The sequence below is a fragment of the Phocoena sinus genome, chromosome 15 (assembly GCF_008692025.1).
Source record: "Phocoena sinus isolate mPhoSin1 chromosome 15, mPhoSin1.pri, whole genome shotgun sequence".
NCBI classification, from domain to species: Eukaryota; Metazoa; Chordata; class Mammalia; order Artiodactyla; family Phocoenidae; genus Phocoena; species Phocoena sinus.
In genome coordinates this window covers 64,443,762-64,454,833 of record NC_045777.1, presented here as the reverse complement: position 1 = coordinate 64,454,833, position 11,072 = coordinate 64,443,762, and the positions used below count along the sequence as shown (strand labels likewise).

The following is an 11,072-nucleotide window of genomic DNA, read 5'->3' as shown; positions in this document are numbered from 1 at the left end:
AAATCTAGCCCACTACGTGTTTTTTTTTTTCTTTCTTAAAAAAATATTGAGATATAATTCACATACATTATAATACTCATTTAAAGTATGCAATTCAGTGACTTTTAGTATACTCACAGAATTGTGCAGCCATCACCAAACGTCACCTCTTTCTGTAAAGAATTTTTATTGGAACATAGCCACTTTTATTCCTGTTTTTTTGTCTGTAACTTTTCTCTCTGCAGTGGCAGAGTTGAGGAGTTGGACATTGTACCAGAGGTGTCATGTGGCCTGCAAAGGCTGAGATATTTACTCTCATCTTCACAAGAAATATTTGTTGATCCCAGGTTTAGTGTACTAGCTTGTTTCCAAATTTAAATCTGTCAATTTTAATTTTTAAAAATGTGTAGACATATTTTGAAGGATAAACTTTTTGTATGCTCATGTATGTCTTGGAGGAGCCATACGTTTACTTTCTTTTGTATGTCATCAGATGTGGGCGCTGTCTCCAACTGTCTTTGCACTCCTTAGTAAGAATCTGATGGTTGTGCATGGCGACCTGGCTGTTCACTTCCCTGCCATTCAGTACGCAGTGCTCTACACATTGTATTCTCATTGTACCAGGTAATGTATTTACATATACTTCTTAAGAAAAAAAAATTTTTTTTAAAAGGGAAGATGGGTCCTTTAGAGTATACATTTATTTTATAAGTTTATTTTATTTTATAAATTTATTTTCGGCTCATTGCTGTGTGCGGGCTTTCTCTAGTGGCGAGCGGGAGCTACTCTTCGTTGTGAGTGGGCTTCTCATTGCGGTGGCTTCTCTTGTTGCGGAGCACGGGCTTCAGAAGTTGTGGCACTCGGGCTCAGTAGTTGTGGCTCGCGGGCTCTAGAGCGCAGGCTCAGTAGTTGTGGTGCAAGGGCTTAGTTGCTCTGTGGCATGTGGGATCCTCCCCGACCAGGGATCGAACCATGTCCCCTGCATTGGCAGGCGGATTCTTAACCACTGTGCCACCAAGGAAGTCCCTAGAGTACATTTTTTAAAATGTGTATTGACTTAACTTTGGAATTGCCTTTTTTATTAAACATGAGAGATGAAAAGATGATCCAAATTTTTGTCTTCCAGGCATGACCACTTTATATCTAGCAGTCTTAGTTCCTCATCCCCATCCTTGTTTGATGGAGCGGTGATTAGTACTGTAACTACAGCTACAAAAAAACATTTCTCAATTATATTAAATCTCCTGGGAATATTGCTTAAGAAAGATAATCTTAACCAGGACACAAGGTAACTAATACTTATAATATTGTTTCTAACTTTTGTTAATTTGGCTTCATAATTTGAGAAAAAGAAATGAAGACTGTCATTTGAATGGGTAGAGCAACGTCTTCATTATGAAACACTTTAAATTTTTGTTTTATTATTTAATCTAGAATTTCTTGTTCTTTCCTGAAAGAATTACATAAAACCTCCCCCTCCTGCAATATTTTATAGATGAATGTATTTATAGAGATTTAAAAATATTTTTTGCTACAATTTATGCTAGTTTGGGGAGATTTTCTTAAAAGACAGTTTTGGCAAAGGAATTTCTCTAGTTTTAATATTTGTTTCTTATCGCTTGAGGTATTTAAAAGACCAAAAGAAAACTAATGTAAAAAGAATAGGTTTTTCAAGGTGTTTTTCTATTTTTTTTAATGTGAAATCAACTGTATATTTTGTGTTTCAGGAAACTATTAATGACCTGGGCTTTGGAAGTGGCTGTTTTAATGAGGAAGTCTGAAACATACGCACCTTTATTCTCTCTTCCATCTTTCCATAAATTTTGCAAAGGCCTTTTAGCCAACAGTAAGAATCTGAGATTATTTAATTTTGTTAATCAGTGCTTAAAATAGATCTTTGTTAATGGCAGAAAGATAGTCACTTGAGTGCTTTTCATGACTGGAGATGTATCATCCCCATTTTAATGACAAATGCATAATCTGTCTTAATTTTTTTGCCATTCTTTTTTTTTTTTTTTTTTTTTTTTTATGCGTTACGCGGGCCTCTCACTGTTGTGGCCTCTCCCGTTGCGGAGCACAGGCTCCGGACGCGCAGGCTCAGCGGCCATGGCTCACGGGCCCAGCCGCTCCGCGGCACGTGGGATCCTCCCAGACCGGGGCACGAACCCGCGTCCCCTGCATCGGCAGGCGGACTCTCAACCACTGCGCCACCAGGGAAGCCCCTGCCATTCTTAATATGTGAAAAACAAGTTGTTTTTAAGTGATTGTCACATTTTTAAGCTTATGTGATTGTTATACATTCCATGTACTTTTAAAGTTTCCTTCAGAGAAAGGTTTGGGTGAAGACTAGTCACCCTGAGTGGGTTTTGTTGAGTATCATTTTCCCAAATGTTACTGCCAGTGATGGTTCCAGGCAGGAGCAGCCCCTCATCCATAGTAGGCACTCATTGTTTATTGAAATGAATGGGTTCAGAAAGTTATGACATAGTGGCATATAATTTCTTCTGGCAAGCTGAAAGTGTCTTTAAATTTTTAATAGCTCTTGTCGAAGATGTGAATATCTGTCTACAAGCATGCAGCAGTCTACATGCTTTGTCCTCTTCCTTACCAGACGATCTTTTACAGAGGTATGGATTAAAGATCCAATATTTTGACCCTGGCCCTTTTGATCCTTGGAAATATTCCACACTTGTATTATCTGTTTCATTTTTTTGTAGGTGTGTTGATGTTTGCCGTGTTCAACTAGTCCATAGTGGAACTCGTATTCGACAAGCATTTGGAAAGCTATTGAAGTCAATTCCTTTAGATGTTGTCTTGAGGTATGTTGGTGCAAAGACATCCCACAATGTTTAGTTCAGGAAAAGACAAGTTGCCTGTTAGTGAATTAATATCACATCTTGTATGGCACTTCTCAGTGACTGAAGAGATGATAATTGCTACAGAATAATACTTATAATGTCAAAATATGTTTCTCAGTAGTTATTATTCATAAAACTAAATTGTATTCTTTTATAGTTTTAAATTAGGTCAATTTTGGTGCTTTAAGAACCTTAAATTTCAAAGTTGTAACATTTCTGTATGTATTTTTTAAGTCTTAATTTTATCAGTTTTTACTTTCAAATTTAGTTGGCAGGGAAATGATTCATTTCCAGTATGAACTAACTTTTTAACGAAAACATTTTGCATAACAATGACTTTATTTTCTGTCGACAGCAATAACAACCACACAGAAATTCAAGAAATTTCTTTAGCATTAAGAAGTCACATGAGTAAAGCGCCAAGTAACACATTCCACCCACAAGATTTCTCTGATGTTATTAGTTTTATTTTGTATGGGAACTCTCATAGAACAGGGTAAGATTATTTCTTTGACTCTTTCATCTGGGAAAAGTAATTTAAATACACATGAATGTCTTAACCCTGTGCCCAGTTTTTGAGGAGAAAATATGTCAGGGCTGGCAGAGTAGAAAGTAATATTCTTCTCAAATGGGTTGTTTTAAGTTTTCAGTAGTAGGAGGAATTGCTTTGAAGATGGCATCTGAAGAAATAAAAATGGGCTTTGCAACTGACAGTGATGGTGAAATGTAGTTGACAATTAACTGATCTGACCTAGTCATCAGTGCTTTGCGGAGGGGCCTGGGGGCGTAGGCATTCTGGAGATTTTTAGTTGCAATGAATGTTTTATCCTGATAGCCAAATTGTCATGAGCCTTTTACCCTAATAATCTGTCTATACCATACCCCATCCTATTTCAACTCTAAAAGACCTCTTTAAAATGAGAGGTGGGGACATAATGCTTCCCAATTTTACATGTTTGCCTTTTTCAAGTAGGGAAGATTGTAGTCCCCTACTCCCATTTCCCTTGCAGTTTGTTTTTTGTTTTTGTCTTTTTTTTTTTTTTTTAATGAAGTTATCATTGTCTGTTAAATATGAAACTGCTTTTCCCAGGAAGGACAATTGGTTAGAAAGATTGTTCTATAGCTGCCAGAGACTGGATAAACGTGACCAATCAACAATTCCCCGCAATCTACTAAAGACAGATGCTGTCCTTTGGCAGTGGGCTATTTGGGAAGCAGCACAGTTCACTGTCCTTTCTAAGTTGAGAACCCCACTGGGCAGAGCTCAGGATACCTTCCAGACAATTGAAGGTAATTGACTCTGCATTGTTTCAAACTTTGTGATGTAAATACTTTCAAGCTTACATTAAGAAATAATGGATTTCTTATCTTGTTAAAGCAAAAATTTGAGAGTATACGACTTTTTTCTTTAGTACTTTATCAGTTAATCTTCTAGATATGTTGTGAGAATAAACTTTTATTAATTAATCATGTTGTATGTGTTTTTGTTCACAAATTTAGGGGATTTGTGTGGAGAAGATGTTTTTTTCCTCTAAAAATGAAAAGATCTTGTTGGGACTTTTGTTTTTAAATGATGAATATACAGAGGATACTTGATAAATGTGAATTTGTGAAATTATCTCTAAGAACTTCTAGAATCTTTGAAGATTCCTTTTAAATTTGGAATGCTGTTTTTGGTTTTAGGTATCATTAGAAGTCTTGCAGCTCACACATTAAACCCCGATCAAGATGTTAGTCAGTGGACAACTGCAGACAATGATGAAGGCCACAGCAGCAACCAGCTTAGACTTGTGCTTCTTCTGCAGTATCTGGAAAACCTGGAGAAGTTAATGTATAATGCATATGAGGGATGTGCCAATGCATTAACATCACCTCCCAAGGTTGGTTTCAGTGGGCTGAATGTTGCTTGGTCAGTTTCGTGGTCAAACCTGGCAGTGTGTGTGTGCAGAGCTGAAATCGCAGTGGACCTATGTATATGCTTTATGTGTATTTGAGACATCTCTGCCTGTAATTTGAACCAGTCCTGAGCTCTTCTTTCTCGTCTAAAGGTCATTAGGACTTTTTTCTATACCAATCGCCAAACTTGTCAAGACTGGCTGACTCGGATCCGACTCTCCATCATGAGGGTTGGATTGTTGGCAGGACAGCCTGCTGTGACAGTGAGACATGGCTTCGACTTGCTTACAGAAATGAAGACAAATTCATCTCAGGTAAAGTGGTGTGTGTGTGGAGTTAATTAAATCTGTTAATTAGAAAAATTTGGGCTTAATTCCTTTGCTATGATCTAATCTATGGATAAAAGAAGTTAAAGGTTCTATTCATTTTTTTAAAATATAAATTTATTTATTTATTTATTAATTATTTTTGGCTCTGTTGGATCTTCGTTTCTGTGCAAGGGCCTTTCTCTAGTTGCAGTGAGCAGGGGCCACTCTTCATTGCAGTGCGCGGGCCTCTAACTGTTGCGGCCTCTCTTGCTGCGGAGCACATGCTCCAGATAGGCAGGCTCAGTAGTTGTGGCTCATGGGTCCAGTTGCTCCGTGGCATGTGGGATCTTCCCAGACCAGGGCTCGAACCTGTGTGCCCTGCATTGGCAGGCCGATTCTCAACCACTGTGCCACCAGGGAAGCCCCCATTTTTTTTAATGAACTTTTAAAAAAATATATTTATTCATTTATTTAATTTTTGGCTGCATTGGGTCTTCGCTGCTGTATGCGGGTCCTCTCTAGTTGCTGAGAGCGGGGGCCACTCTTCGCTCTGGTAGCCTCTCCTGTTGCGGAGCATGGGCTCTAGGCATGTGGGCTTCAGTAGTTGTGGCTCGTGGGCTCCAGAGTGCAGGCTCAGCAGCTGTGGCATATGGGTTTAGCTGCTCCACAGCATGCAGGATCCTCCCGGACCAGGGCTTGAACCCGTGTACCCTGCATTGGCAGGCGGATTCCCAACCACTGCGCCACCAGGGAAGCCCGGCTCTATTCATTTTTAAAGCTTTTGTTCCAGTATTTTTATACAAGCAGTAACATCCAGGGTCACCTATTCATATTTTTTACTTAGAATGAAAATATTCATTACTTATGCTTAAGGGTTAGAACTTTAAAGGTAATTCTAAGAAATTTGTGTATAGAAGAAAGAATTTTTATAACAATTTATAATGATTGTATAAGTATAAGAAAGTAATAATTTTATAATAGATGTAAAAGTATAGTACTAATAATGTTATAATGTAGGGAAATGTGCTGGCTAGTAAGTAGGGTCACTAAATAAGTGGAATCCAAAAATTGCACATGTTTACTAGTTAAGGTAATGTCAGTAGGCAATATTCAAAGACATAAAATTAAGCATTCTTTAATTCATGGTTATTTAATTTTTGTTTTATATTTACTTCACGTGTTACTCCCAAAGATGCCACAGTTTAAATGTTTAAGTTTGTTTTGTAAAGACTGACACGCATGTGCTATTAAGGTCCATCACCACCACCCCCCTTTGTATCTACATTATATGTAACATTTTAGGTAATTCCAATAATGCAGTTTCATTGTTGTAAAAATAATTGTTAAATAAATTTGACTTCAGGCTTTAGATTGTGATCGGTAGTTGTAAATTTAGTAGAGATTTGGATTTTGAAGGTATTGAGGTCTGTGATTGATTTTTCTGAATGCCACTCTCAGGGGAATGAATTGGAAGTAACTATCATGATGGTGGTAGAAGCACTGTGTGAACTTCATTGTCCTGAAGCTATACAGGGAATTGCTGCCTGGTCATCTTCGGTCGTTGGAAAAAATCTTCTCTGGATTAATTCAGTGGCCCAACAGGCTGAAGGGAGGTAAGTTGGAAGGAAGGAAATGGGTGATAGGATTTCTCTATGTTAAATTTTTTTGTATTACTGACTAACATTGTAATTAAATGTTAATTACGCTTAATGTTGATTCTTAATTCATAACCTTTCATGTCAGAGTCTGATACAAATTGCCCTTTATGGCCAGAGTTCTTGCTCATTAGCTCTGTGTACTAAATGTTCAAACTCATTGCTCTAGGTAAACTCATTCAGTGCCTCTATGTATGCTTATGTAAGTTTTACCAAATCTGGAAAATGTAGGGAAAATAAAAGAATGGCTCATAATTCCATCTCTTAGTGGCAACTGTTAGTTTTGGTGTACATATATGCCTTCTTTCTAGTTCTTTTTTCTCTTATATATAGTTTTTTATCCTCTTCACAGAATAGCAGTATTTCTGCTGGTCTCATGATTTTGCTTTTTCTACTCAGCAATATTTAAGAAAATATTTTGCCGTGTTAAATATTCTACGATGTGATTTTTAACAACACATTTTCTTTTTTTTTTGGGAATGCACCATAATTTAACATTCCTTATTGTTGGACAGCAAGGTTATTTGTGATGTTTTTACTAATCTTAATGCACCATGGTACTTAATTCTTTGCTCTTGTTTGTGATTGTTTTCTTTGAATGCATTCCTACAAGTTGATTTACTAGAAGAAAGGCTATAGACCATAAGGCATATGATATAGACTATTGCTAATTTACCCTACATAAAAGATGGTTCCAATTTGTATCTCTAACAGTAGAGTAACACCTCTTCCCTGCACGTTTGTGAATACAGAGGGCTACTGAGAAACAAGAACCCTGCCACCATATTAGTGAAAATGTTTAATTTACATTTCTTTATTAATAATAGAACTTTCCCCATATGTTATTGACCATTTGTGATTTTTAAAAACATAGATTATGTCTTTGTGGCCTCTCGGTTTTTTCATTATTGATCTGTGAGATTTTATTATACACCAAGATTATTGATGCTAACTTCTTGATTGGTAATTTGTTTTTAATGTTCATGTTTTTTAAAAAATAAATTTATTTATTTTTATTTTTGGCTGTGTTGGGTCTTTGTTGCTGTGTGGGGGCTTTTTCTTGTTGCGGTGAGCAGGGGTTACTCTTCACTGCAGTGCGCGGGCTTCTCATTGCAGTGGCTTCTCTTGTTGCGGAGCACGGGCTCTAGGTGTGCAGGCTTCAGTAGTTGTGGCACGCAGGCTCAGTAGTTGTGGCTCATGGGCTCTAGAGCACAGGCTTAGTTGCTCCACGGCATGTGGGATCTTCCCCGACCAGGGCTCCAACCTGTGTCCCCTGCATTGGCAGGCAGATTCTTAACCACTGTGCCACCAGGGAAGTCCCTTTTTTTTTTGGACGCCCAGAAGTTTCAAATTATGATGTCATTAGATCTGTTAACTTTATGTATATTTTTTCTTGTGTTTGTTTTTCTGTTTAGTCTTTGCACACATTGAGATTAAATACTGATATATTCTGTTAGTTATTTTATACTGTCTCTTAAACATTTAACTATTTTTGAACTCATTTTCATTTTTTGTGAGGAAGAGATCTAATTTTGTGCCTGCTCAACCCCACACAGAATAATCAACTCATTGTCTCAGCTCAATTGATTAACTCATTCTTTCCAGTTTTTTTAGAAATGAAATATGTGGATAATTAAAAAATAAGACTGTTTGAACTTGTGTTGAAGGTTTGAAAAGGCCTCTGTGGAGTACCAGGAGCACCTGTGTGCCATGACAGGTGTTGATTGCTGCATCTCCAGCTTCGACAAATCTGTTCTCACGTTGGCTAATGCTGGGCGTAACAGTACCAGCCCCAAACATTCTTTGAATGGTGAGCATTCAGGGTTTAAATAAAAAGTTGTAGTCAAATAGTTTGTGCTCATGATCTTACTGTATATTTTTAGATTTCTCTGCTCTTTGAAATATTTATAACCGCTTTGGGTCTCTCTCTCTCTCTCTCTCTATTTTATGAAATACGTTCACTCAGGTGAATCCAGAAAAACTGTGCTGTCCAAACCAACTGACTCTTCTCCTGAGGTTATAAATTATTTGGGAAATAAAGCATGTGAGTGCTACATTTCAATTGCTGATTGGACTGCTGTACAGGAATGGCAGAATGCTATCCATGACTTGAAAAAGAGTACCAGCAGTACTTCTCTCAACCTAAAAGCTGATTTCAACTACATAAAGTAAGGATTTCTTACCCCATTAAACAAATTTTCAGTAAATTTAAAGTCTTCTTTTATGGCAGAAAAATATTAAAATTGTCCATATTTACTATGGCAAGATGGTTATAGTTCTAATAATACTGCCATTCTAAAAATGACTACAATGAAAAACCAACTTTAGAGGTGAGGTGGGTATTCATGCAATGGGAAGACAGATTTCTATGTTGAAACAGTCATTTGGTATTGATTCTCAGAGCCTGTTCTAAAATCATGATGAATATAAAGAGAAATTTGTCACTGCTTTAGAAAGGATAACGTTTGATGGCTTTGTTTCTAAATTAGGTGTGAATATATCAAAAAGATTTATTATAAAGAGGTCAGAGTTTATGACATTTGTAAATTAAACTCCCTTTTTTGTTTTTCCCTTATTCCTCTCTGCATTTATTAATCTCTTAATTTGAAATTTGAGTATAGGCTGTGTCCCAGACACTTCGCTGGGATGATAAGGGTCATTAGCTGTCCTCACCATCAAGGAGCTCAGCTTGTAGTGAGTAAATGAATTAATGGGTAGTTTCTGCATTGAGCACGTACTGAGTGCCAGCCACTGGGGTGTAGCACTGTGTACGACAGACACAAATTCTAACCCTTGAGGAGCTAACCTTCTAGTGAGGAGGAGACACACAGACTAGGCTGGGGAATGCCATCAGGATGTCATTTGAGCAGACTTGAAAGAGACCTGATGCAAGGATGCTAGGCTTGGAGTGTTCTGGAAATGCCTGGGAAGCCACTGTGGTTGGAGCAGAGTGAATAATAGGAGATAAGGGTAGAGAAGTAGGTGGGAACTCTGAAAAAGACTTTGACTCCCAATAAGGTAGGAAATCTTAGGTGGGATTTGAGTAAGAGAGGCATATCATGATCTGACTTACTGGGCTCACTCTGCTGGGTTGTCAGGAGACTGGAGGTAAAGGGCCAGCGTGGATGCATGTAGACTATTGATCTGTGGGGCAAAGGTAGAGGGAGGAAAACAGATGCTATTAATTGAAGTAGGAACACACAGAGAACAATGAAGTATGTTTAAAGTATGTGAAATATGCAGATGAGATTGTTTTAGTAAGCAGTTAAGAATTGGATTTGGAACTAAGGTGAAAACCTTAAGCTTGAGAGAGATTTGGGAAATCATTAGTATATAGGTGATACTTACAGGCCCTCTTTCTTTTTCACTCTTTATACTCCAGAGCCTTCATAAACCACCAAACCACAGATAATGCTCTGGAGAAGAGTGAGTGAAAAAGAAAGAGGGCCATGGTTAAAAGAGGGCCTTTTGAGCATCTTTGTTAAGGGATGGGAGAAGAAGCCGCTGAGGAAAACGCAAGGACATTGAGGAAGGCAATGTTAGAGATGCAGAAGAACCAGACAGGAATAATCATCCTTGTAGGGAGCTTCATAGACTTTGAGCAAGAAGAGCTTTGTAGAGAGAGAAGGAGAAGCAGCCAGGTGGAATACTGTGGAGTGGTGGAGAAACTTGAAAATGAAGTTTTAGTTAGGTTAATTGGGTAATGAAGTCAAGGAAGGAACGCTGTGGCTGGAACAGAGTACTGTGTGTTTATTATAAATATTGGAGAGATTAAATGTTCTTTTAAGCCTTGGGGAAGGAGCCATAAGAAGACAGGTTGAAGAAGCAGGGTAAAGAAGAGTGATTGAAGGATTAACTGGACTCCACCTTTCCTGTGCCTCAAGGAAAGCAGTTAAAGTTGGATATATACAGTTTGGGGAGTGCATGTGGATTGGGGGGTAAAGGTAGAGAAAATGAAAACAGTCTGTGTTTGTTTTTTTCCTGAGGTGTCAGTCATTAGCTGAAAGTGCAAGGGCATTGTAGAGCCTAGTGGGGACACAGCAGACCTGCCGTTTCTGTGGTGGCAGAAATGATAAGTGTGTTGGTCACCACACCGAGACAGTTCATCAGTGCCAAGTGATTATGGCTCACCTGAGAAGCTGATGGTTGCATTGATCCAAGCTTGGGGTTTATTAAGGTAGAAGCAGGTACAGTCAAGTGATGTACACTTCCAGTGCTATATTCAGTGCTGGAAATGTAAGGGAGGTGGCATAGTGAGAGGGACAGGAAGAGATGAGAGATTAATGGAAAAGAGGGAAATTGAGAAACTGTAAGTCATCTTGTTGGTTGGAGAACAGCTGTAATAGGAATGGGAACAGAATGCAAGATCTGGAAGT

At 38.1% G+C, this 11,072-nt stretch overlaps 1 protein-coding gene across 5 annotated transcripts in view; it reads left to right on the top strand.

Moving 5' to 3' along the window:
• Positions 1–11,072, top strand: part of SMG1 (SMG1 nonsense mediated mRNA decay associated PI3K related kinase) — a 98,127-nt gene that overhangs the window by 42,283 nt on the left and 44,772 nt on the right. For all 5 annotated transcript variants that reach the window (XM_032604113.1, XM_032604115.1, XM_032604112.1 and 2 more), the window contains 12 exons: positions 473–603; positions 1,106–1,267; positions 1,707–1,825; positions 2,519–2,606; positions 2,697–2,798; positions 3,193–3,333; positions 3,928–4,127; positions 4,521–4,717; positions 4,886–5,047; positions 6,500–6,654; positions 8,364–8,506; positions 8,663–8,864. In XM_032604113.1, the coding sequence (XP_032460004.1) occupies positions 473–603; positions 1,106–1,267; positions 1,707–1,825; positions 2,519–2,606; positions 2,697–2,798; positions 3,193–3,333; positions 3,928–4,127; positions 4,521–4,717; positions 4,886–5,047; positions 6,500–6,654; positions 8,364–8,506; positions 8,663–8,864 (1,802 nt within the window). The remainder of the gene's footprint in view (positions 1–472; positions 604–1,105; positions 1,268–1,706; positions 1,826–2,518; positions 2,607–2,696; positions 2,799–3,192; positions 3,334–3,927; positions 4,128–4,520; positions 4,718–4,885; positions 5,048–6,499; positions 6,655–8,363; positions 8,507–8,662; positions 8,865–11,072) is intronic.